The sequence below is a fragment of the Clarias gariepinus genome, chromosome 6 (genome assembly GCF_024256425.1).
Source record: "Clarias gariepinus isolate MV-2021 ecotype Netherlands chromosome 6, CGAR_prim_01v2, whole genome shotgun sequence".
NCBI classification, from domain to species: domain Eukaryota; kingdom Metazoa; phylum Chordata; class Actinopteri; order Siluriformes; family Clariidae; genus Clarias; species Clarias gariepinus.
Window position 1 is genome coordinate 20,070,488 of NC_071105.1, and position 26,780 is coordinate 20,097,267.

The 26,780-nt window shown below is 36.6% G+C and overlaps 1 protein-coding gene across 2 annotated transcripts in view; it reads right to left on the minus strand.

The window, feature by feature from the left end:
• Positions 1 to 240: 240 nt before the first annotated feature.
• tafa3a (TAFA chemokine like family member 3a) overlaps positions 241 to 26,780 on the minus strand; it is an 86,483-nt gene continuing 59,943 nt past the window's right edge. For both annotated transcript variants that reach the window (XM_053497755.1, XM_053497754.1), the window contains 3 exons: positions 8,996 to 9,145; positions 5,006 to 5,130; positions 241 to 1,015 (listed from right to left, as the gene is read on the minus strand). In XM_053497755.1, coding sequence (XP_053353730.1) covers positions 1,004 to 1,015; positions 5,006 to 5,130; positions 8,996 to 9,145 — 287 coding nt within the window. In that variant the 3' untranslated portion in view covers positions 241 to 1,003. The remainder of the gene's footprint in view (positions 1,016 to 5,005; positions 5,131 to 8,995; positions 9,146 to 26,780) is intronic.

Genomic DNA, 26,780 nt, shown 5'->3' on the forward strand with positions numbered 1-26,780 from the left:
ATAGAGCATATTTTGGAAAGGAATGTGTCCAAGTCTTGCTTGGGATATTAACATAATTTTGTGGTAATCTTGACAGTTAAATGACATTTATTACTGTATATGAAAAATAGTAGCACCAGTGCATGAGTTTATGGAAGTGGCTATGCATCTTAATGCAGCATGGCATCGCAATACATTTAAAAACAGTTGCTTCCACTGTTGAAAGAAATACTGTGTCAGTGCTTGGTTTGGCTCCCTTTAAATTCTCTCAAATAGTGTTTGCAGGTTTTCCATAGAGATACTTTTATTTAAGATAATACTTACACTTTTTACTCAATAGCAGTCACTCTTTTTTTAACAAACAGCAAATGTGTGATTGAAAAGTTATATTTTCAGTGGTCTACTGCCAAACTCCAACCATTATAGTTTAAACTTCCTATATTTTTAATACTTAATGTACTTCTTTCAATGGCACAAGTTCATTTTAAAACACAGGTGCTTTGGGTTTATCCTTAAAAGTAAACACCTCACAAAAATCAAAAAATCTTCCTATAAAAGAAGAAAGAACTGTTAGCGTTAAGAGATGGAAACGGGAACACAATCTGGCTCTGGAACACATACACTTCCAATAGTTAAGGAACATTTCAATCCTGATGTAATCTTAAAAAAAAAAAAAAAACGAAAAAAGAACAAACAAAGAACATGCCATTTGTAGTCCGGCAGAGTGTCAATGTATCTCTGGATTTATATTTTGCTTTATTGTCAATATGTCAAGATCTCGGTGAACATGAGATTTTATATGATGGACGTTCTTGTCCAGGACTTATAAAACATGGATGGAAGCTTGGAAAGCTGCCCAGAGGAAGCAAAGAAGTTCTGTTTGAGAGTTTCCATTTATAAGGATATCGTTATTCCGCTCGAATCCAAATACATATCCATTGTCCTCAAGCAGCTTTTAAGTTCTGGTTCTTGCATTTCCATTATATGATCTGAGATCATGAGTTCCAGATATCCTTATCCCAGACTACCGCGTGACCTGAAGAGGAAGACTTATGTTAATTTATGAATTAAACCAACCAGCAATGCATACAACTTTCACATTTCAAAAAGCAACATAAAGCCAAATCAAATATATATATACAGTATATATATAGTATATATATATATATATATATATATATATATATACACACACACACTGAGGATATCACATTAAAAATCCAGTGCAGGTATTTGTTTTTGATATGTAGATTTAGAAATTATTTACTGTAAATGTAATTGATCCTTTTTTCCCCTCACAATGTTCCTAGTTCCTACGTGTCCAATATAAAAATGTAAATTGTAAAATTAAAAAAATTCTTATGAAACAACACAAATATAGATTTAGAGCACTCAGCTTTTCTTTTATGTCTAAATTTGTAATTTAACACAATTACTCTTGCACAATTTTCAATCATTTAATGTATGTAATTTTACCAGTATGAGATGAGCCTGCAGAATGGAAATCTGTTATAGACTCCATGTGCTTATCGCCTGAGCTCTTCTCATTATCAAAGCCATAACTCCTCCTATTAACGCTTCTTTCCTACAAATGAGGTGTTAGCACTGTGGTTAACTCATGCCCACACCCCTCCCTGCAGCAGCATCTATCAGGCTTATTAACTTCAGCAGCTCTTCCAACTCAGCAACCACAGCCCAAAATACCTTTCTAGAGTGTGCAGGGATGGGAGGTGAGCGCTCTGCAGGGCGTGAGAGCCTTCAGCATGCCGGTCTGGTCTTGCTCCTGCTCAGTGACACACATGCATACACACTGGCAGGGTGGAGGGTTTGTTAGCTGAGGTTAGGTGATGTCTCTGTATCAGAGGACAAGACTGTTCTACTTGGCTGTGCAGGGAATCCCAGTGTAATCTACACCCTCAAATCAGAGACAGCAGGGAGCTGGCAGGCACGCTGATGAACCAGGAGGTGTTTTGGTCACTTCCTTCTTGTGCTCTCCCCCGGTGCATTACAAGTTCACGCATGTACTGTAGACTTTTGCTACAGTGTCCTGATCTTGGTCTGGTTGCACACTGTAACTGGTCTCGTCTGCAATTCCATCTATCTAAGCTGTGTTAACTAAATCTTAATATATTTCGGATTTCACAAAATAATAAAGCAGTTATTAATTTTTGTGATGAAGACCATGAAGCGTCCACAAAAACCTTAAAATATTGAAGAAGCCGCAAGAACGGGGTCAAAATGGGGAAAAAAATTGCATTTATCAAGTATCATTATCTTACTACTTCCTGACCATGTCCCTGTCAGGTTCTCAGTGCACCTACAGTATCATGCTAATTTCCTATCACAAACACGATCATATCTGCAACAGGTCCAATTAGATAGAACCAGTTATTACTATGTCTGATCAGATAGCACCATACTCTTAGCAGGTGCTTAACCCACACTTGCTATTTTGTTGTTGTGTCTGACTGGTTAAAATAAATATCGTAACATGCGCAGTGCTTTTCATTACAAAGTGATGGTGTGGACATTTATACTGTACTAAATTCACTAAATGTGGTAAGCCCCAAAATAACTTAATTTGACCTTAATGCGGTCTTCTACAGCGTGGCATGGACCTAGCTCTTCTACAATGGAGTGACATCCCAATAACAACTCAAAACTCCTTCTAATCTTTCCCATCTGCACCATGCTTGTAGTAAATTAATAAAATCCAAAAGAGAGGTGTTAGTTATTAGATTATTTATTATTTACTGCATCTATCTTTGACCACATTGTCACCAGGTTTTTTTTTTAACATGTTGGGAAAAAAAAATAAAAAACATGGCAGCTCCATGTAAAGGGGGACAATACTAAGTCCTTATCAATTTCAACTGTGCTCCTGCCAAGTTGTACAAGTTCTTACTACATTCACCCTATTTTGGGGGGACAGTAAAATTGTCATTTTATGTGACAGAGTTACTGTAACTAATTTTGTAAGTTAACTGAAAGAATTTTCATTTTTTTACATGTGGTAAATGATTTGTTTCATAATTCTTTACTAGTTAAATCACAGACGATAACAGTAACCTCTCTAATTAATACCCTCTCTATAATAAAAAAAAAAAATCTCATGTTTGTTTTGCAGTACAGTATGTACCTCAGGTAGAATTGTCTGACACAGAGCAAATCTATTTATCAGTGGCCTTGTAGTGCTACAGTACAATGATTTATGATGAATGTAAAGGAAAGCCATAACAGAACAAGGTCAACCGATGGTTTACAATCATTACCACGACCCTGACAATGGAGCCAAAACCCAACCAATCAGGTGCTCCAATCATGTCACCATGGTGACACATCTGGGATTCCACACTCTCGCTGAATTCTAGACATGTGTGAGGGCGGTGGCCTGGAGAGCTCCAAAAATCAAAAGCAGCCAGGTTTGAGAGTATCAGGCAGCACCTCAGAGGCATGCCAGCTACTGACGTGACTGTGTGTTCTAACATGCATTATTTAAGGCAGCTAAAGTGAAAAAGGGTTGCCTCACATAAGCCCCCTCTGTCCTATGAATATTTTAGGTACTGGCTGAAAAAGGTGTTTGGTTAGTCAAAGACCTTAGGCTAACGGATGGCTCTGAGCCCATTGTGTCAGCATTAAGATGCGCACTCTAAAACACACAGACAGGCACCTAAAAAACTCCCAAATTACACACAGCCTTACACACCGTGCGCAAAAATACTGACTGTAGCAATATTTACCCAGGAAAATTGGTTGTAGTCCTAAATGGAACTTCACTTTTTTATTCTTTACTTTAAAGGCAGAATTTCTTCTGAGTAAAATAGCAACATGATGTATTCATACTAGAGGTGTATACTGTATAGAAGGCAAGGGTTATAAACAGTCATTTAAAGCTAATCCTCAGATCCTAAATTAAAAGCTTGATCCTCTATAAGATGGCAATGGGTTAAATGATTTCAAAAACGATATGCATATTACAGAAGACTGTTATTTAATGAAATTACGAAATAGTTTTTGAGAATATCCTTTGTATGTTTGAGCTTAGCATGATTTCAGTGTCCAATTGTAGATATGCAGCACATAAATGACATATTAGTCTGTCAGTTCATTCCAACCCAGTGCTTTTATGTGTGGAGCCATACCAGTTTTTCAGAAATAACTACCAAATAAGTAGCATTTTCACTTTACAAGGAATACAATACTTTTCTTATGAACATTTGAGCAATAATACAATGCTTTACTTAGTAGTAAAGCAAAATTTCAGTACTACTTTAATTCAAAACACAGTTATATACAGTATGATATATAGTAAAATGCTTTTAGAACTTGCCATGACCTAAAAATTAAAAGAAGAGACTAGACTATTGAGAATAATATAGAAAGTATTTCATATAATACTCTATATACTTGAATACACTATATAATAGAATATTTAAAGAATATAATAATACAAAATAAAGTATGAAAAAATAAAATGAAATTTCAAAAGAATATCAAATGTGAATAAAAAATTTAATAAAAATTATACAAATATGGAAAATATAGAAAACGATTAGCTGTGAAATTTACAAGTAATAAAACAGAATTGAAATGAAATTGAAATGAAAAAGTCCAGGATAAAAATGTCCAGTTATAAGCAATGTGCAAAGTTCCAAGTGTGCAAAATGTATACCAATATTACACATTGGAATAGAAATCTACTTAAATAAATGTTTAGTTTAAAAAAAAATAAATAAAAATGAGGCAATTTGAATGTTAACTAATCCCTTAAGCTGAAGGCTTTATGTTGTACTTTTTTGTTTTGTCTTTAGTTACCAAGCCATTCGTCCGTCACTTCATTGATGGTTAAGGAGATAATTTTTTTCAATCCTTTTGTGAATGCTTGCGTATCTAGCCAATCAATAATAACTGGTATCTTTCTGCTGTAAAAATTTTAAAAGATGGCATATGCCTGATTTGTTGATTATCAAACACACTTTCCTTATAAGTTATAAGAAAAACAAGTTTTAGCAGAGCCTTTTCTCACCCTGGTCGTCTTGACTTTGTTCCCGGTACTGCAGCTCCAACCTTTAAGATCTGGTAACACCTTACATTCCTCACCCTCCATACAGGGCTGCATCTGGCACCACCACTTCTGTGCTACTATAGATGCTATGGAGACAGATATGGAGAGAGAAATAAAGAGACTATCTCTCTCTGCGATAACATTTGAGAGAAAAAGTAAAATGCTTAATCAAACCATAAAACAAACACCCCATATTCAATATTTTCAAAAATGAAGCCCACAAAATAAATAAAACTGTTTTTTTATCCCTTTTCTTTTCTTTCTGCATCAGAGGAATCAGGATTGGAAGGTTTCATCATGTGCTGATGCTTGAAATACAAGCATGGTTTGCTACTGTCCTCGAGGAACAAGGCAAAGGTTGGAATGTCAAGATGTGTCAAAATGAAGTGAACCATGGTGATAAATGATAACAGCAGTAAGGCTAAAGAGGTGGAAGTCAAATATATATGATGGTTAAGGCCAAAACACCAGACAAGAAGTGCCAAAATATTAGACAATAGTTCAAAGGTCTGGAAACATACTTCTCACTTCACTGAACAGCACGTTTTCATTTACACTCACTGAGCACTCATTAAAAACACTATACTCCCAGCCATGGTAGGGTCTCCCTCTGCTCTCAAAACAACCTCAATTTTTCATGGTATGAATTCAACAAGATGCTGGAAACACTCTTTTAATATGATCCATGTTGACATGTTTGCATCACACAGTTCCTGCAGGTTTTTCAGATGCTCTCTCATGCTGCAATTCATCAAATTCTTATGGCTTTGTTTTTCCAGGCTTCAACTGCCCAGTTTTGGTGAGCCTGTGGTCACCGCAACCTCAGCTGTTCACTTGGCTGACAGAGGTAGAACATGATGTGGCCGTCTGCTGTTGTAGCTTATCTGCCTCAAGGATGAGCATGTTGTGCATTCTGCTCATCCTCTAAAGAACTTTCTAATTATCAATGTGTTTCTAAAAACTGTGTGTGTATTATATAGATATATTCCTGGTGGTACTGGTATGCAGTGGTTATCATTTACCAGAAGTGGCTCAAGACACGACAAACTATAAAACAAATTGTTATATCTCAATTCTGGCTATAATAGAAAGATGTCAGAGCACACTGCATACACAACTTCACATTGGCAGGCACAAGTGCATTACCATGGGAAAGGATGGCACCAGGATACACTATGGGAAGAAAGTAAGCTAGCGGTGTGATGCTCTGGGCAATTTTCTGCTGGAAAACATTGGATCCTTGCATTCATGTGGATGGTACTTTGATATGTACCTACTTAAACACTGCTGCAGACCAAGTAAACCTCTTCGTGGCAATGGTATTACTTAATGGCAGAAGGGTAATGTGCTCTGCCGTGCTGCAAAAATTCTGCAATTCGAGAATAATTTAAGAAACATGACAAAGAGTTCAAGGTGTTTGTACTACGAATTCATTTACTGAGAGATGATTTTTGTTCTTGGCTGACAGGAGTGGACCCTGATGTTGTCTTTTTTTTGTCTCATCCACTTGGTTTATGTGTTATGTTATGTGTTAGGTTTATGGTTTCTATGCACCACAGTCCTGAAGTGCTTGTTTGAGTTACTACAGTCTCCTTGTCAGCTCATGGTCTTTCCCTAACAAGGTGTTTTAGCCTACAGACCCTGTGCACAAATGGTATGGGTTTTTTTTTTGTGTAAACTCTAGAGATCGGCTGTTCCTGAAATATTTAAAGTCAACAGAGATAATATTTTTCCTCATTTAGATATTTAATGTAACTGAAGCAGGTACAGGTCAAGGGCTTTATCAACTGAAGCCCTTGACCTGTATCTGCATCAGTTTATGAATCTTTCTGTTGTCAAAGGACTGGCTATCTGGACAGCTGCATACTGTATATGAGCTGGGTTACAAGTGTTCTTATTAAAGTAAGACACATCTCAGTTTTATATCTGTTTATAGCTGTAATATGCTTTTGTTTGTACAGCATATTCAAGTTGACTTGCATGGCAGATGCTCTATATAATCTAAGACTTTGATTTAACATGTAATAACATATAATGATTAATATTATGGTGTTTTCTGTTAAGGATTTTTATGTAACATTTAGAAAAGGGGTTCCATGTGTAGCCGTTTTTAACAGTCATTTTTCTCTCGCATAAGGGTCTGATATAGGGAGGAGTTTATGGTTTGGGGCTCCTAAATAACATAAGAAGCTAAATGCAAAAATGCAACTTATTTAAAGGAGGGTAAAAAACATACAAGTGAGGGGATAACTTTTTATAAACCTTGTGCAGACAAGTGACTACAGTATGACCATGACATCAATCACAACAGTGGATGGCAGAAGCACCACTAACTGACACTAGGCTACTTTGTATTTCGGCTTATAAATATGTTCAAGGTATATTCCTTAGTCAAACAGAAGAGAAATTACATTAACAGAAATTACCTGTTTTACCTAATTACCTACGGGATTACCCGATGCTTTGTCACACAGATAAGAGTAACCTACTGTAGCAACCAATAGCTTCTGGTCTGCTCATGCACTATGTTGTGGTGGACCTCGTAACTTATTCAAAGAAGGAACAAGCATGTGAAAATGGATGAAGAGTATAATAAGGACATTAAATTGCAGACGTTTGTTATCATTACATGATTTCCTTAGACGATGAACAAATATCTGATCCCTACTGGATTTGCTGGCGTTTGCTAGTGTTTGCATTAGCTCATGTTAGCTCATTCAGTGCTTCTGTTGCAAATGAGATGATGCTGTGCTTCATGTTTCATAAAATGATGTGCAGGTAACTTTAACTTATACTGACATTTTAATCTTTTGTTTTTCCTCCCCGTCACTAGGGCGCTCCCATATTACGGCTACTACTACCACTTAGACCTCCGGCTGCGAGAGGTTACAGCATCACCCGGGAACCGAACCAGCAATCTCCGGATAATAGGGCGAGCACTCAGAGGCCCTATTTTAATCTTTCTAATTCAAAGCTAACTAACTGTTCCTGGGTTCAATACCAAATAGTGTAAAATTGTGGTTAAACAAAACACGGATAATTCAGAAATAATTTGGAACAGCTGAGAATGCCGACAGATGTGGTGACATCATTTGTAAAAAGTCTATAGCTGCTAAAATTTAAGTAATGATTGTGAGATAGAGAGTAACATGTAGATATTCTAAAAATGTATATGTATCTATAAACTGATTGATGTTAAATGTATTGATTTTTAATTAGTGAAATATATATAAGTAAATTGCTATAGTATAAGAGGAATAAAAAGAGGAATAAAAAAATATATTTTACCAAAAATGTACTATTGTTAATTTGGTTCTGTACAAGGGCACCTTAGGAATAGTGTCTTATAACACTAAAGGAGGGTGGGGTTGGGAGGGTAGAGGGCAGGCAGAATCTGATGGTATATTACAGAGCAAAAAAGAAGAACGGGATCGATTGACCCGTCCAGAGAGAGAGCCTGTCGACATGTTATTAGACAAGCAGGTTCTGCCGCGCTCCAGCGTGCAGGAGGATGATGGTGTCATGCTGAAATGGCTCTCGACTCCAGAGTGACAGGTGTGAAAGATGAGATGGCGATAGAGATGTGTGGCTCTAGTTTGATGGGCAGAAACAGTTTGGGGTGCATTTTATTGATCACACGTTTTTGAACACACAATTTGATTTTAACTGCTGACTAAACAGATGTGTTTACATCAGCCAGCAATTTGCATGCACTGTACTGTATCCTTTTTTCGACCATTACACAAAATGACACTTTGCCAAAGATATTACACTCTGTTTACATGGAATTGTTTGCCCTCATGATGGTAGGTATGTCATTAAATATAAAAAATCATCTTTTTTTGGCTGGAGAAATAATAAAACAGGTTAAAGCCTATCAATATTTATTCCTGGTCCTCAGAAAAAAAATTTAATCTCTCCCATGAAATACAAGAGAAAAACAAATCCTACCATCCACACAGGAGGGGGCTGCTCTTGTGGTGCCGGCGACTTGTCCCGGAAAGCAGGAGCATTTGACAGTTTGAGAACGCTCCTCGATTTTATTCTTGTTACAACAACGGTGCGCTGCTATGACCTCACAGGTTCCTGCCTTGACGTGTACTGCAGAAACAAAACAAGGACACAAAGCTATTAAAACTGGACAGCTGTTTAGACCTTGAGTCCTGTGGGCATCTAAGTCTGCAGTTTTATGTCTGCTTTCATCTCTGGTAAAATGCAGCAAGAAAAAGTAATATTGCAATAGAAAAGGGGTAATTTTAATTAGCACAAAAACAACAAAATGGTAGGATAAAATTGTGTTTTATTTTACCATATAAATAACTGCTTTATTGGAAGACAATATGCATTTGGTTATAGTTTTTAAGATAACTTAGGTTGTGTGTTCATATTTACCATATACAGTATATTTAAAGGATTTGGGGGTTTTCCAAAAGGCGATGAAGCATGTATACAAACATAAGAAAAACACAAACACGTCACTTATTCACATCTTGTGGGCCACACTTGGTAGAAAAGAAAAGAAAAAAAAATGTTTCTCAAAGTTTTAGTGTTCTTTTCAAATCAGCCCTAATTACATTGGTAAAGATTTTCAATTTACAACTTGAGCTGAAAATTGATTGAAAAAGGGGCCATTAGTGGGCCAATCTGAAAATCTCATCAACAACATTAAAAACATTTTGTCTCCAATCAATAAGAAGCCATGCGGACACACACAAAAGGGCCTATCATGCAGAGGGCCAATCGCTTTCTGAAGAAAGAAAACAGATTGTTGGTATGGGCGTGTATAGGTGAAGGTCTGAGCTATTTTTTCTGTGATTATCTCACAGCCCAAGGCACACATACGGTGAAACTTTAATTTAGAAAGTTTGAACAATCACAGGCTGAATATTCTTTGTTTGTTTGGGGTGATGAACGTTGGGGAACAGGGGGCAGGTTGCTTGTGTTGCTAGAGATAGATCAATGAAACCTTAACAATTGTCTGTATACCAGAATACCAAATTATCAGTGGCTGTTCAAAATAATAAAACCTTGGGAGAAGACTCACTGGATTGAAGGGAGGTGTGCTGGTTCAGAAATGAATTTTGCTTTTACTAAAAGAGGGGAGACGACATGTTGGCCTAGTGGATAGCACTGTGGCTCTCCAGGGTCAAGGGTTCGAGTCCCAAACTTCACCCACTTGGTAGGTTTCCTCTGTATACTATGGTTTACCCCACAATTATGATCCGACCCTGTACAAAATAAGCACTATAGAGAATAAGAGTGGGGGTGAAAAAGTGGAAATAAAGAAATCTAATATAGTATTAAAGCCTAACACTGATAATGTGTGTTGTGAGAAGAAAAAAAAGGAGAAACACACAAACCCTACATGTACATTTCTCTCACAGAAGCACGCAGACAACCTATACTTAATGACACCATCTCAGTGCTTCATGACCTTTCCTAACAGTGTGTTGTGTCTTCACCCATGACATTTATGTAAAAGGTCTATGCAATGCAGCACCTATGATCAATAGATTTCACTTAAAGCACTCAGGCTCATCATCACCGAGCAAGACAGGGAGCATGTATCAGAGATGGTACTGTAGATGCAAAGATATAGAAGCTAATTGAAATATAGAAAGCCACTGGGATCCAGACTGCCAGGGGGTCAGTGCTTCTTAAGCACTCCTTTATTCACATCCACTGATCCTTGATTGATAAGTGATTTATCATTGGAAAAAGCTGGCTGGCAAGCTACATCAAGCCTTGATTACTGTATGTATTCACTATGGTACTGTTTAGACAACCTTATGCAATAGCACCAACCTTTCAATAAGGTTAAGGTCAAGACTCTGTGGTGAGCAACTCGTGTAAAAATGATAATGATTTATAATAATATTTTGATAAATACATCTGCATTCTATTGAATTTATATATTTTTATAATTTATATCCCATACAAATGCATTATATACTGTAAGACTGCAACATAGTTCTTCCCTGCATAATATCTTATCTGGTATAAGCTATAGCAGAAAATCCTTTGTCTGTAAACCTAGAAAAGGAAGATTCAAACTATTTTTAATTACCTGGTTTAACACAAATAAACAACAGAGGAAACAAAAAGCAATATCGGAATGTAGTGGAAATGGAGTAGCATTCTCATTATGCCTTTTGCTTAAACAAATTGAGTGAGACCATGATATTTATCTGTTAAAACATAGTCTGTGAGACCTTCAAATACGTATAATCTTTTTTAACATAAGGATTCCTTCCCAGCTTCAACAGGTAACTGTTTACTAAGTTTCAGATTCAACACACTAACTAATAGGCTTAACTACATTCACATACACTCAGTAAGTACTTTATTAAGAAACACTATACAGTACTAATACTGCTTAGGGTTTAACTTTGCTCGAAAAACCAGCCTCAATTCTTCATGGCATGGATTTCACAAGATGTTTGAAAAAACCTTTGAGATTCTTGTCCATGTTGACATGACTGCATCGAACAATCCCTGCAGATTTGTCAGATTCACTTTTATACTGTGCATCTCCTGTTTTACCACGTCCCAAAGGTGTTCTACTCGATTCGGATCCTGCGACTTGGTAAGCCACTGACGAACACTAAACTTATTGACATTCATGAAGGGAGATGAATGTAAATTCAGTTTGAGACAACTTAAATATAAAATGTTATGGCATGTGCTTCATTAGTGGCCATGAACAAATTAACCTTATAATTTTTTTGCATGAATGTGTCGGTGTACAGGTGTTTATTGAGCATATATAAAGCAAATAATGTATAATATTCAAAACAATTTTAATGGCTCTACTAAAATTCAGATAATTCAAATAAAACAGTGCAAAAATGCCTAAAGTAAACAATAGTGGCAAAACAACCTCTCAGTCTGCATATTAAAGTTTTCTGGGTATTTTTTATAAGCACCCAATGTATGTATTTTGTCCCATAACTGCAAATATTCAGTTATTCAGCATTTGTTATAAAAAAAATGGAAAAGTAAGAAATTATCAAGCCTGTCTCTCCATGAATGAGATGCGATGGGGAAAGAACCTAACATCAAGATGTGTAACATTACAAGGTTAAGGGCTACTTAAACATACTGTAAAGCTGAGAATATATTGTAGCTGACTGTATAAATCAACAAAGAAGATCATGAAGCTTTCATTTTTCCATTTTCTTGCCTTGTCAGTCACTTAAGTGTAGTATTTTTGGTGCTTTGAGTGACTGCTTGCGTCTAAAGAGTAAATGCACATACAGTGCATATGGTAAAAAAAGAAAAAGATAAATTTAAAACCAACCTTTGTGCTCATATATCAACTTACCCTAACACTGACACTTTTGCCTTTGACTGCAGCAGAAAAAAAGACCACAGGCTTTGTGGTGCCAAAACTGCTGTGGAGAGTGTTGTGTTTGCCCAGGATTATATCAGGCATAACGGAAGAACACATACAGTAAAACACATACAGTGACACTGCAACATCTTATTAAGACTAAAATGAAGCAAAACAGCAATTTAAACCTAATCAAAAATACCCTGCCTGGCCAAAGGGAAAAAAAATCACACACTCTAATATTTTGTTAGACCACCTTTAGCGTTAATTACAATGTGCCTTACCCATGGTATTGCTTTGACTTTATGCCAAGTCATAGCATTTATTTCCATCCAGAGCTCTATTACAGTAGATGTTCTTGAATTGGATCTCGTATTGCTGAGGGGAGAGTCTTCCCCCTATGTAAAGTCTTCTCCAGCACATCCCTTTCAGTGGGTGGGTTAAAACTCTGGTGGACAATTTTTATGAGTGAAAATGATTCCTCATGCTCCTAGAGCCACACTTTCACAATTTGAACCTGATTTATCAGCATTGTCATCATGAAATATGCCAGTGCCATCAGGAAAGAAAAAACAAACCAATGATGAGAGAACCTGGTCATTCAGTACAGTCAGGTAGTCAGCTGACTTCCTTTTATTCCCTCTGGGATTAGTAAAGTTCTTTGAATCTTGAATCTTGAATTATTGCCACATAAAGTTGCTGAGCCTAGACCTGACCAACTGAAGCAACCCCAGATCATAACACTGCCTCCTTGTACAGGCTTGTACAGTACAGTACACTAAGGTACAGCGTAAATATTGATTACCCTTTTCATTGCTCCAAAATCTAATCTTTTTTTGCTCTTTAGAAAACTGAATCCTTTTTTCTGACTAGTCTCACTAACAAGTGGTTCTCTTATGCCCAACAACTGTTTAATCCCAATCCTGTGATTTTTTGTTATTGATTTCTATGATACAACTTCACTAAGCGTTTAATTGATCTATGATAAGTTAATTATGAGTTTTTATCAATTAACCAACTTCTTCTTTGTCTTTCGGCTGTTCCCTTTCAGAGGTCGCCACAGCGAGTCATCTGCCTCCATCTAACCCTATCCTCTGCATCCTCTTCTCTCACACCAACTAACTTCATGTCCTCTCTCACTGCATCCATAAATCTCCTCTTTGGTCTTCCTCTAGACCTCCAGCCTGGCAGTTCAAACCTCAGCATCCTTCCACCGATATATTCACAATCTCTCCTCTGAACATGTCCAAACCACCTCAATCGAGCCTCTCTGACTTTATCTCCAAAACATCTAACATGGGTTGTCCCTCTGATGAACTCATTCTTGATCCTATCCATCCTTGTCACTCCCAAAGGGAAGCTTCACATCTTCAGTTCTGCTACCTCAACTATGATTTATGGAAATAGACTTAAATACGAAGACTGTGAGTAAAAATAAATATTTAGTTCCTGTTACCTGACCCTATACTTTTAAAAATATTTTGTATTTAGTATATAATCTATAGTAATATTTAATGATTGTTCCTGACTCTTTTAGATACGTAAATACATAAATAATCCACTCATCCAGTGGCAAGAGCCCCCCCATCTTCAAAACCTAATATGCACTAGGCAAGCATGTTCTTGGATGAAGTAAAGTCTGCACTGTGCATCCCACTCATCAATATGCAAGACTCAATAAAGAGGGATGGTTTGTATTGATTTTGTCTTAAACAAGTAAAGTAACATCATGAAGTATTCATAGACTCTGTGCTGACTATATCAGACAAGCACAGTGCATGTCATGTTTTTCAAACAAATGGCACAGCTGTGGAGCAGCATTAGTTTAGCACTGTAGATTGTGATAATGTTTCCTAATGTAACCTAATTACTGTATGTCTTACATTTACACAATTACAGCCATACAGTAGCTGGCACTTGGTGCTCAACTATTTAGCCAGTATAAGCTACAAATGTTACCCCATGATAGTAATCTGTAGCAAATGTGCTTCATATTAATATTTAATAAACACCCAATAATCACTGTCATACTACCATTACTACTACTAATAATAATAGTAATGTGTGTAATAAATTGTTGGTGGCATTGTGGTGAGGTGATTAGCTTCAGACTTGTGTGTGGAGTTTGCATGTTCTTCCTGTGCTTGGTCAGTTTCAACCGGGTACTCCGGTTTCCTTCCACAGTCCAAAGACAGGCAGAGTAGGCTAAAAGGTGTTTCCAAATTCCCTGTAGTGTGTGAGTGAGTACTGTATGTTAGTGTGCTTGTGCCAATTTAGGGTTTACCCCGGGTGTGCCTAATGCCTTGAGTCTCCTGGGATAAGCTCCAGGCTTTCCGTGACCCTGTACAGGATAAGCAGTATGGAGAATAAGTGACTGTTTGAATAAAGTGCTGTTTTAACTTATTCCCACACTAAAAAAAAAAAAAAAAAAAAAAAAAAAAAAAAACTAAAATTAAATTAAAAAAAATAATTAATAAAAAGTTATGAATATTCAATAATTGCTCAGGTGTGCTTTTGGCATTTGGCAACCGGGAGTGGACCACTTATGGGCCATCATTCCATGTGCTTTGTGGTCCATAATATTTCTGGGTAGAGATGTGCTTAAGCTCAATTAAATGTATGACCACATAAAATGAAATGTCTCAACACACCTTGGTGGAAGTGAGAGAACTTGCTCTGAGGAAGTCAATGATCAAACTCACTTTCCCTCCATCTGTCCTAACACTTATTACTCAGTGTGATGGCAGTGAACAAGAAAAAAAAAACGCTTTTCTCTTTTCTCCCTTTTTTTCAACCAAAGTGTGCGAGTGAGAGGAACAGAGTGGCAACCCAATTACCACAGGCATCGGCGTGGCAATTTACAGCAAGTCACTTATAAAATTGTTATGAAGTGATGAAGGAGTTGGCCATCTGTGGTACATGGAGTAGAGAGATCAAACAGCCGGCTCTTTGTAGCTCCAGTTACACAATTAGAGGGAAGGGGATGAGGAAGAGGAGGGAAAGCAGTCACTGAGCCTGGCTCTAAAAGATCCAAATGAATAGATGTCACATCAAATACTCTTTACTGGGCTGTGTCTTTGTCATCTATCCCGCTGAGGCATGAGGGCCCAGGCTGAAATTATTTGCCAGTGAAATATAGAGGTTCAGGTTCCACTAACTTAGCAGTCTGTGGTTACATAGAGCTAATGTGGAGTCCATGCACTGCTTCCAAAACAGGCCTGCATCCAAACTACTCTTATAAAAAAGCCTAATATCAAGGCACACAAAGGAAGCAAGCCTGAATAAATGATAGAGAAACATGTTTGAAGACAGGATTTCTATGGCAGGCATGACACATGCTGTCAGCTCCTTGTTTCTTTGACACTTTGGAGTTTGAGGCTGAGCAGGCTGGGTGTTAAAAGTAAATTAGCAGAGATAAAGATGAAAAGAAGAAGCAAAACACACTAAGGGCTGAAATAGTACAGCATACTGCTCAAGGCACCAGTGAAATCCTGAACCATTCATTTCCACACTGCACTGTTAGAGGCTACTTTTGATCAATGGCCTTTCCTTGAGGAATTACACACCCATCCAAGTCAATGGTCTCTGAATGTTATTACATTTCACTTCGAGGAAAAAAAAAGCTGCACCCTGGAACTGATGGAGACCTCACAAGTATTTGATCACTGCCCAGCTAACATGCCTTAGAATAGTGATAGGACGTGGAGCTAAAGCCTTAGATAAAACAACATCTGGTAAAGTCTAATTTAACAAACAGTAGGATGAATAATGTAGCATGTTTTAATTTTATGTTTCTAACATGCAATATTTTTAAATTCAATTTGAAAAGTAAGCAAAGAATTATTAGAGAAACATCTTCTTGGAATAACCGTAAATCTATGATTATATAGATTGTATATAATATAGATTATATGCTATATATATGCATTATATAAATGCAAATAATAAATAAAACATTCTTTATTGGTAATTATTATTATTAAATATTCTAACTGCTTCAAGAGATGTAGCAAAAAAAAAAATGTAGAAGGTTAGCCACATAAAGAATTTTACCCTGGTCCGAGCTATAAACTATGAAATGCACATCCGTGGTCCGTCTGGAAAGTATCCAGCTAGGAAACGACTGGATTACATGTAATAAACTTCTAATTACCCTTTTAGTCCTTGCACTGTCAGAAAACTGATGACTGTGGTTTGCAGCCTGTACATGTTCAACATTCTCCAGTATTCTGATTATTGCATGCCTTCCAGAACGTTAATCACTTTCAAATTCTCAACAGATTCTTTGTATGTTTGTGTCATATTTTTATTTGGAGGCATGTTTAAGCTTAGCACAATTTTTTTATGCAGAATCATTGTCCTACTTGCATATTCATTTTGAACGCAGTGACCAAAAAGTACGGGCACTCAACATCGTCTAGTGCCCCACTGACTGAAGTCGTCACTGTTCATGAATGCATATTCTGGTTCACTGTCCTTGGCTGCCAGATTACATTAATGCTGTGCAAACCGTTCTTGTTATAATTAAAATGGCTGGATACTTTCTGGACAGATCTTGTAATGATATCTATTCAATTGCAATATGTAACTATTAAATGAGCCAGTTAGTATTTAAATCTATTTATCTAGGCTAACAGTAAAGAAAGGCACAAATGTTCACATTAAGAAAAAGTTCTCTAATATTTATTTTGCAATTCAAAAGTTATTTTAAAAAGAAGCAAATTCTTGCCACAATCAAATTAAATATATTAATCTTCAAAATAAAGATCTCTAAAAGCTGCATTTGTTATATAGTTCAGACATAGCATTTTTTCTGAGTGGTAGTTACTTCAAAAATTTATCTCCGGTCAAGAGTGTCCGTTAGTGTCTAAAAATGTCTATTTGCTAATGGCATGCATGGACACCATATCCTTCAAAAAGTATTAAATGACAGAATGACAGATTTTCTTATGCCTTCTTATTCCTTATGCTTCCTCATTAGATGTGACACTCCTTTTAATTGTTTTTTTAAATGACCTGAACAGACTTTTACAGTCAAAAATTTCATTTTCTTTTTATCTACATTCTCCTTTTTGCCCAACATTGTAAAATTCTGTGTATTTTCTAGGATGTTATATAAGTTAGGTTTTTTTTTTCCAAGCAATGTACGCACTTTAATCTTGCACATTTTGTATATCAAAAATCTTCATCCATGCAGTGTACTATAGCTGCAAAAGTAGCCTACTGCCAAATTACAGAAGAGGAATATTTTTTGGGGGGGGACCTTCCGACTATCTTCCCTTGCATCATTTAGATACCGTAAGTATTAAAAAAAGAGCTAATTCTATTTTAAAAATTTGCCTTTTTTTGTCTTCACAAAACATTCACTTATTCTCTATAGTGCTTATTTTGTACATGGTCACTGGAGTTAGGGCACTAGGTGAGGTACACCCTGGTTTATACCGATACCCTGTACCCTGGTGCCAATCCATTATAGGGAACAAGCACACAACCTCCCACACTCAGTCACACACTGCAGGCAATTTGAAAATATCTTTGGACTGTAGGAAGAACCCAGAGCACCCGGGGGAAAAAAACCTACTGAGCACATGAATGTGGGACTCAAGGCCTTGACCAGGGAGGTGCAAAGGTACAGTGCTAACTGCCACTCTGCCTGAAATGCTCCATAAAACACAAGCTAATAATTCTAAATCAACAATGCAGTAGGGCTGGACGGTAATACGGTAATACTATTTTCTGTGGCATTTAAAAAATATAATCACTTTAAATACCATCATGATCAGGGTTATAACAGAGAATAACCGTATAATTTTTTTATAGTATTTGGCAGCTTAATCAGGGTGACTTATTATACATCTGAGCAGTTGAGGGTTAAGAGCCTTGATCAAGGACCCAACACTAGCAACTTGGTCATGCTGGGGTTCGGACCTTGGACATTGCAAAACCTAGTCTAATAATTTAACCACTGAGCTACCCTTGGCGATCAATCGGCATTTCCAGCTTTTTTTCACATGTAGTTTATAATTTTTGTTCACAGACAAATATGTAGCCTAGGAGTTAGCAAAAGAAAGCAACTTATCAATTTTTAAAGCATTTGAAACATAGAAAGCAACCTGGTATACGTAGTGATTCTGCCAAAAGCAACAGTAGCACTGATTCTAGCCTTAGAAATGCATGCAGTAAAGTAATCAGAGTTTTATAGTGGTGTTGTTACGGTAAAAAAACTCATGAATCAATCTTTTTCTCTCTCTCGCTTTTGCTCAATCACTCACTTGCTGAGTGTGCATGCATTGCACCTAGACATTAAAGATATTTAATAAAGGCGTTCTCCTGCATATATTTCTGCTACCAAAGGAGAGCCTGAGAGGTTCTACACAAGCATACTGTAATAAGCATAGCCCCTGTACCATATACCGGGGTACAATTTGGGGAGGGTTTCTAAAATTTAATACCAGGCAGTCCTTAAATGCACTGATGAATAAAGCTTCTGATTGGACAGTTTTAACATGAATGTCATAAAAGCATAAGTAATGTTCAGATTACTACAGTCAAAACTCCACTGATGCCTGACTATGCATAAATTACATATAAGTAACAACCTTTTGCAGGTAGATAACTGCATGGGTAAGTATCACAATTTTTTTTATAATTTATTGTGCATCTGTATCATATTGGGCTAGTGTGTGTTTTATTTTTACCGCTAAAAAAGGCAGCTCTTAGTTGTTACTCATATGTGAATCAAATGACCAGAATCAAAGGCAAAAACAAGGTCCTTAAAGATTTCTTTTAATTTCACAAACTATTCATGAAGCTCTATGCTGAATTCAGCATTACAGCCTGACTTTGTACCCAACGCGAGTACTTCAAAAAATAGAATGTTTCTATTCGTCTAAGCTTTATATCTTTCCCACAGTTTATCATTTTGCTGCTGAATCTGACAAAACTGCTGGAAATAATTGAGTCTTGAAAGGAAATACTGTGTTTGGAGATTTCATGTTCAAGCGGCTCTATATCAAGTGAGAACAGCAGGGGTTAGATTATAGTAACTTTTATTCTAGTTTAAAGGGGCCAAAATGGAAAGTTATTGCATCATACTGCAATCCTGCTGACTCAGTCAAGTATGATTGAAATTATGGAAGTATTCAGTCTGAAAACATAGTTCCATGGTGTTTGGCTATTAAATGTACTTCCACAGTGTCCAACTGTATGTCAAGATCATGTCAGAAACAGACCAAAATAAAATATAACATCTAATAATACATTATTTAATATTAAAAGCACACCGGATTTTTGCATAATGTTGTACTTTATTATTTTGTCTGCTACAGTAATGAAGTATAACTTTAGATAACTATTCCCCATCACACAGAGAGCAAAGCAAAGCTTGGGGAATGGAGAGTTCCGCACTCCCACTGCACAATGCCACCCCTCACACACATGAACACTGCCTGAGTTAAGATGCCAGTCATGTTTGCTCTAAATAGCATGCCTTTCCCACACTCAAAGTGTCAGTAGTGTTTTACATCTCTCATACCCACACACAAACACACATACACACACCCCTTCCTCCGAGCCTCCCTAGCATGACTGACAGCTGAGATGTCAGGCATACCAAGTTGGGTAAAAAAAAAAAAAAAAAAAAAAAAGACACTCATCAGCTTCCCATGCTGTCTTATACCTCACATGCCACTTATATCTCAAGTAGGATGTGGATGGTGTGGTAATCGGTTCAAATGATCTACTAAAAAAATGGTATAATGTGTGATGAGTTAAACATTTTTAAAAAAATGCACAACAATAGAACGTTTTTAAAGGATTTTTTTTTAAAGAAACCTGGCCCTTGTATATATTTGGACATTTATTCCTACCTAAGGCCAAGCCACATAAAGTAGTAGCATTTAGGTGGAAGGTGGAAGGAAACTGGAGAGCCTAAGAAACACAAGTATGTGAGGTGCATTGATCTGTGTGGGAAACAAAACATTGGGCAATGACTGATTTAAAAAAAAAAACTCTTTTTTTATATTTCCAAACTTTATATGAATAGTCTTCTGTGGTTTTACCACTTTTGAAATACGGGAATATGGCAATAACATGCCACAAACAGCAACCTGATAAGTATTTTTTTTTTATCTGGAAATCTGTTAAGCTTGCCACTTAACAATGCCTCAAAAGTATTAGTATAAGTCTTACAGTCAGGGTGGAAAAAGGACACCCCTAATTCTAGGTCAAACCTTACACTCTAGACTTCTATTTCTCAGAATCTAAATTACAACCGTGTGGTCCTCCATCAACAATAATTTAATTTAATTTTAACAAAAAGATAACTTCAAACTTATTTCCCAATATGTACCTACTTTATTTTCCCCAAATTGAAATCACTGCTTAGAAACCATGTGGAAAAATAATACTAGTATCTAACAATCATTAAGAGAATAATTAGCACTCAGGGGTTACTGATGAAACACACTAGATTAGTTTATCATTAACCCTTAAATCTTGAGCTGCATGGATCTGTGTGGGAAACACAGCATTGGGCAATGACTGATTAAAAACAACCCTATACGAACGTCCTGCTGGTGCGTCAAAGGTTTTATGGAATATGGGAATGATGTGGCAGAAGTAAATTTCACAATACTCTTATAATGTTATTGTTTTGGTAAAAACAACTTGAAACAACCTTAAAACACACATGACCAATATACTGTATATTGTATTTCTTTGCCAATATGACTGTTTTGTCATAATTTTAAAGTTCATCCAATTGTCAAAGTTGTGCTGACAAAAGGAAGACACTCATCTTCTTAAGCCTGTATATAAGGCAAAAATGCACTCGGTTTTAAGGGTTGAGAAGAGTGACAACTTTAAAAAGCAGAACTTTTGGCAGTTTGGTATTTTGGAGCTCTAGGGGGGGAAGCAACAGTACATTATGCCAAGTAGAATAGACATCAGCCATGACTCCAGTGAAGCAGTTGGTGGTGTTCATCAATCTGGGAAGTGTTATAAAACCATTTCTGATTTTTTTTTTTTTTTTTACAGTATGAAGGATTGGCATCAAATGGAAATCAGTCACCAGCTTTTCCAGGAGTGGACATTTCAGCAAAATTAATCCAGGGTCAGAATGTTTAATGTTCAGAAATATTTAAAAAAAAGCTCTAAGGGCTATATCATGTAATAATTTATTTAAAAAAAAATATATGTCAGTACTATTTCTCTAACTGGATTGATAAAACCAACATGAAGTTCCATGTTTGGCAAAAACCAAAAACCCCAGTTTAGGCCAGTCCTTGAGGGCCACTGTCCAACACAATTTGGTGATAATTCTGCTCAAACACAGGTGACTAATTTGCTTATTACCAGGGTCAATGGATGTGTTTCTGTGGCGGTGAGTTACAAACTGCGCTGGACACTGGCCCTCAAAGACTGAATTTAAAGAGCCCTGATTTAAAGTATCACTACAAACTTCTAATAACAACTGTCAAGAATGGTAGTGAGGGGAGTGATGGGTTTGTTTAGCCAAAGCAAACCTTGAAGTCATGAACACAACGATGAACTCCAATTTACATCAGACTATTCTTGAAACAAAAATGTAGTCATCTGTCCAGTAGCTGAACCTGGGCCAAAAATGGGTCGTTCAACAAGACAATGATCTTAACCCACACCAGCAAATCAACATCAACAAAAAAGGTGTTTGTATGGCCAAATCAAAGTCTAGATCTCAACCCCATTAAGATGCTGTGGTGAGATCTTAAAGAGGTCCTATTATGCTTTTTCAAATATTTTCTTTTATGCAGTGTGTCATGTAGCTGTATGTGAACATAAACTATCTGCACTATCTGTGATACTGACAGGGCACGATAAATGGAGTTTTTGTATATATACAAAAAAAAAAAAAATTGGCATCACATTCGCCTAAATGAGTCATTAGCAAATCTATTTTTACTCTGTTACGGGTCCACGTCACTCCGTAACATATTTGCATAATGTCTGCACACGTTCTACGTTGCGAACAACTTGCCCGCCCACATTCTACCTCACAAACAACTTGCCCGCCCACGTTCTACGTCACAAACAACTTGCCCGTCATCTTACAATTAATGTTACCACACTCTTGTTAATGTGACCGAGCATTCATGCCAGGTTCGCTTAAACACTTTGTAATATATAAAACCAATAAAAACAAGAGCAAACTAAATCCTTTTTAACTGTTTATCCTGCACCATTCACCAAAACTGAACTTAAAACTCGCAAAGTGGCAAGGCGCATGCGCACTTCGCGTATGCGGAGGCATTTTTAGAGGCTACGACAAGCCCTAAGGGGAAAAAAATGCATCCGCACACGCAAATTGCACATGCGCCTTGCCACTTCGCGAATAGTAGTAATGGTGTAACAGCGCTGAAGTTATCAAGAGGATCATTTTCTTTCGAAGATTTTTTTTAACCGGATTATCTTTGACTGGACATATTCTATGGACTTCTCATCCTCTGTCATCAGCCTATGACTTCATTAACCCCGGTGAGACCGAACCATTCTCGGTATACTCGGGTAAAACGCATACAATTAACACGGACTTTGGACATTTTCCACTCACTCGCACACATACCCTTTATTATATATAGTTTGTAAATATTGTTTATATCTTTGTTTGGTTGTGGTGCACCTTTTTAATTTACTTTATTTATTTTTGTATAATACACGTTTGCTTTATCTACTTGTTTGTGTTTGTCTTTTTTGCTTTTTTTTGGTATGTACACACATACAATAAACACAAACTTCGGACATTTTCCACTCACTCGCGTTCAGATACACATACAGTTTATTATATGTAGTTTGCAAATATTATTTATATCTTTGGTTGTTGTGCACCTTTTTCGTTTACTTTATTTAGTTTTGTATAATACACGTTTGCTTTATCTAATTGTTTGTGTTGGTCCTTTTTGCTCACCGGTCTTTTAATGCAACACCAACACAAAGATAAAAAAAACTCCCGATTTTTGTAGACACAGGTAATATAAAATTAGCTGGTCGTTACACGGTAAAACCGACGCCTTTTTTTCGATGTATTGACAGGTCTCCAGAGCCGTCGTTCAGTTATGGTCATGGGCGTTTTGTTTTCCGCCACACGCTGTAGCGGTTGACCAGTAATAAATCACCGCACCATCTGACCAATCACAGCAGTAAGGACCCACGAAAAAGGAGGGGTTTAGACAGACAGAATCTTCGAACTGCTTAACACAAATCGTTTGCGAATAATTTAGAAGTGGGGTAAATTTAAATCTATTTTTAGTGAAAACTAAAGTGTTTTTTGACCTTGCATACATGTAAACCTGTTTTAGGAGACTTATTAAGCAATATTAGCAACCTTAAAATGGCATAAATGGACTTCTTTAAAAAAACTGTCAATAAACAAATGCCCTTAAATACCACAAAATTGAGGCAATTGTGTGAAGCAGAGCAGGCCAAAATTACTCCAAAACAACATGAGAGACTGATAAACTCAGAGACCATCTGATCTATCCTGGTGCCACATGGTTCTTATCACATGGGGACCACTAAATGCTGCTGGGGATGGCCCCATATGTTTTAATTAAAGAGTCATTTGGTAACCGAAGACCTGAAAAAACTATGAAAATGTTTTGGATTGCATCAATGCAAACAATTTTACTATCATGGCTTATGATCGCTTGAATAGTTTCAAAACCAAAAAAGTGACACAAACAGAATCTCTATAAGTGAACACTTAATAACCTCAACATATTGGACTTGATAGTAACTAAAACACAATTCCTGTTATACAGTTTCCACCTTAGACCACACAGTTATACTGTAGAAGAAAATTATCTATAGTTGTACTATCTGGTATCGCCTAAATCATAATTTTTCTTTTTCAGTCTGATTTTTTTCATCCTCATGCCATTTCAGGAAGTTTTTTTTTCTTGACACCATTACCTGTGGTTTGCTAATTTATTTATGATTATTTATAACCAAAATTTCTAGTCTTGTCAAGCTTTTTTGTGACAATGTCCAATGTTAAAAAGTGCTATAGAAATAAAATTAAAGTGGAAATTTAATTAAAAAAATTACCGTATATTGTAGAAAAAACAAAATGTTGTTGCTACAATAAAACTAGTCGTACATGTTACTAAATCATTAGGTGCATATTTTTAACTATTTGGATTCTGGAACTAAGAACAACCTGCTTGTTATGTAAGCCTTCATAAATAATAAGTATTAACCCTTGATAAATAACTAAAACGTATATTGAAGATGAATTGCACTTATCAGTAAAAAAAGACCACCAGATAAAGGTTAAATACAGTATATTAAGCGTGTACATTATTTTTAACTAAAAGTCATTAACATATTGCTGCCTCTCTAATGGTCATAATCACTTCACACTCGCTGCTTACAAGCACAGACCATTTCCTCTTTCATAATTTATTCCACAGCACTTTAGCCATCTGTCATTTTGGGCCACCAGACAGGTGTACGTTTTAAAAACATTTCCTCCATAATTTAACAGCACTCTCTATTCTGGAGAATGTAGACAACACATGAGCAGTTTCTATACTGTTAAATTTTATGCCCTGTTTGTGTAGCTGAAGACTTCAACAGCCAAGATGGTTCAGCCTTGCTTGCCTCCTTTTAAGGCGTGCTCAGGATCCCATGTTGAGCACTTCATTCCTGCAGTGAATCAGAATGAGGAACACAGTCACAGAATGTAATGAACTGACTACAGAGACGATTGATAGACCTCATTTTAGAATGTTCTATTTCACTCGACTTCAAGAACATTCTGTTTCACTAGGCTCAAACGACTAGCTGTGAGCATCTTACCATCACATTAAGACAGGAAGAAAAGGGAAAGAAAAAAAGCACACAGCAGTAAGCCTTTTGTAGGCTATTAGGATAGTTTTTAGGCTGTATATCACATACTAAATTATATTATATTATAGTCACTACAAATATCTACTATATGGAAGAACTATTAATCAAATATGGTAATGTACTCTCCATGAGAGAACAAATGTCAACTGTTAATCTAGCCTTGACACAATTATTACTTATTTTAAATATTAAACAAGGCTAGCAATAGCCAAATGAATAGGCTTTTTACATGCCACCTTCAATAGCTTTTTTATATAGGGATATATAAAAATCATTACTTTAAACATGCTTTTAGTGCAATATTATGAGTATAGGGAAAGTACAAGACAGAAAAAAATGGTTTTCACTTAAGCATTGTGCCCCTGACCACATGTATTTAAAAAGCTATAGTACAAAATCATAAAGGGTTCCAGAAGGCACACTGGTTCGCTGTTCTCAGTAGCAGACATTGTCACTCTCATAAATGTTTTTAGCTTATAGTTTCCATCAGTAAAATCATTACATTCCCCATTTGATCTCATCAAAAACAGGAAATACTACACTGCTTTGAGTCAAAGGCAATCCAGCCACACGTCTCAATGGGTGATAATAAGAGGTTAGTAATGAGAAATAGCTGTAGGTCAGATCAGTGATTAGACTGCACACAGGCCAGATGAGTTAGCCAGACAAGAGCTGTGCGCAGAGATAGCACTGTGATTAAAAACAGAAAAAGAGAAAGGCTGATACTCAAAATAAAGAACTGATTTAATTACAGTACTCCAGCCTCTGCTGCCATCTATATTTAATTTACCTCTCATATTTGCAGTTGTTTTGATTATGCAGAAAATTAAGAGCTGAACAAACTATATGCTCATGTTTCTCCAATGAAAAGCACACAGCCTTTTGTATTTTTAAATTTGACAGTGTTACGGCTGATTTATATCATCTTACAACTATTAACAGGTAGCATATTGTTTCTATTGCACACATTATTGTAAAACACTCATGAGCTATATATTATGCTTTTGTGGTACGTCACTTAACACAGATTCAGTCAGTGATAACTTGCTCCAATGTTTCAAACATCATAGTACACATGTAGCGGCATGGTGGTGTAGTGGTTAGCACTGTCTCTTTGCACCTCCAGTCTTAGGGTTCAATTTACAGCATGGCTCGATTCCCCTCTCTGTGTGCATGGAGTTTGCATGTTCTCCCCATGCTTGGTGGGGTTCCTCTAAGTACTCCGGCTTAATCAGGCAGATTAGGCTAATTGGTGTTCCCAAATTGCCCAAAGTGTGTGAATGAGTGTGTTCATATGTGTTTGCCCTGTAATGGATTGGCACTCTGTCCAGGGTGTACCCCGCCTTGTGCCCCAAGTCTCCAGGCCTCCCGTGACCTTGAATACAGGATAAAGCGGTATAGACGATGAGTGAGGGTACACCCTGGACAGGGTGCCAACCCATATTAAACATGTTAATGTGTTTTATGAACACATATAGTGAAGGCATTTGAATTAAGTTCACTGCTATTTTTGTTTTT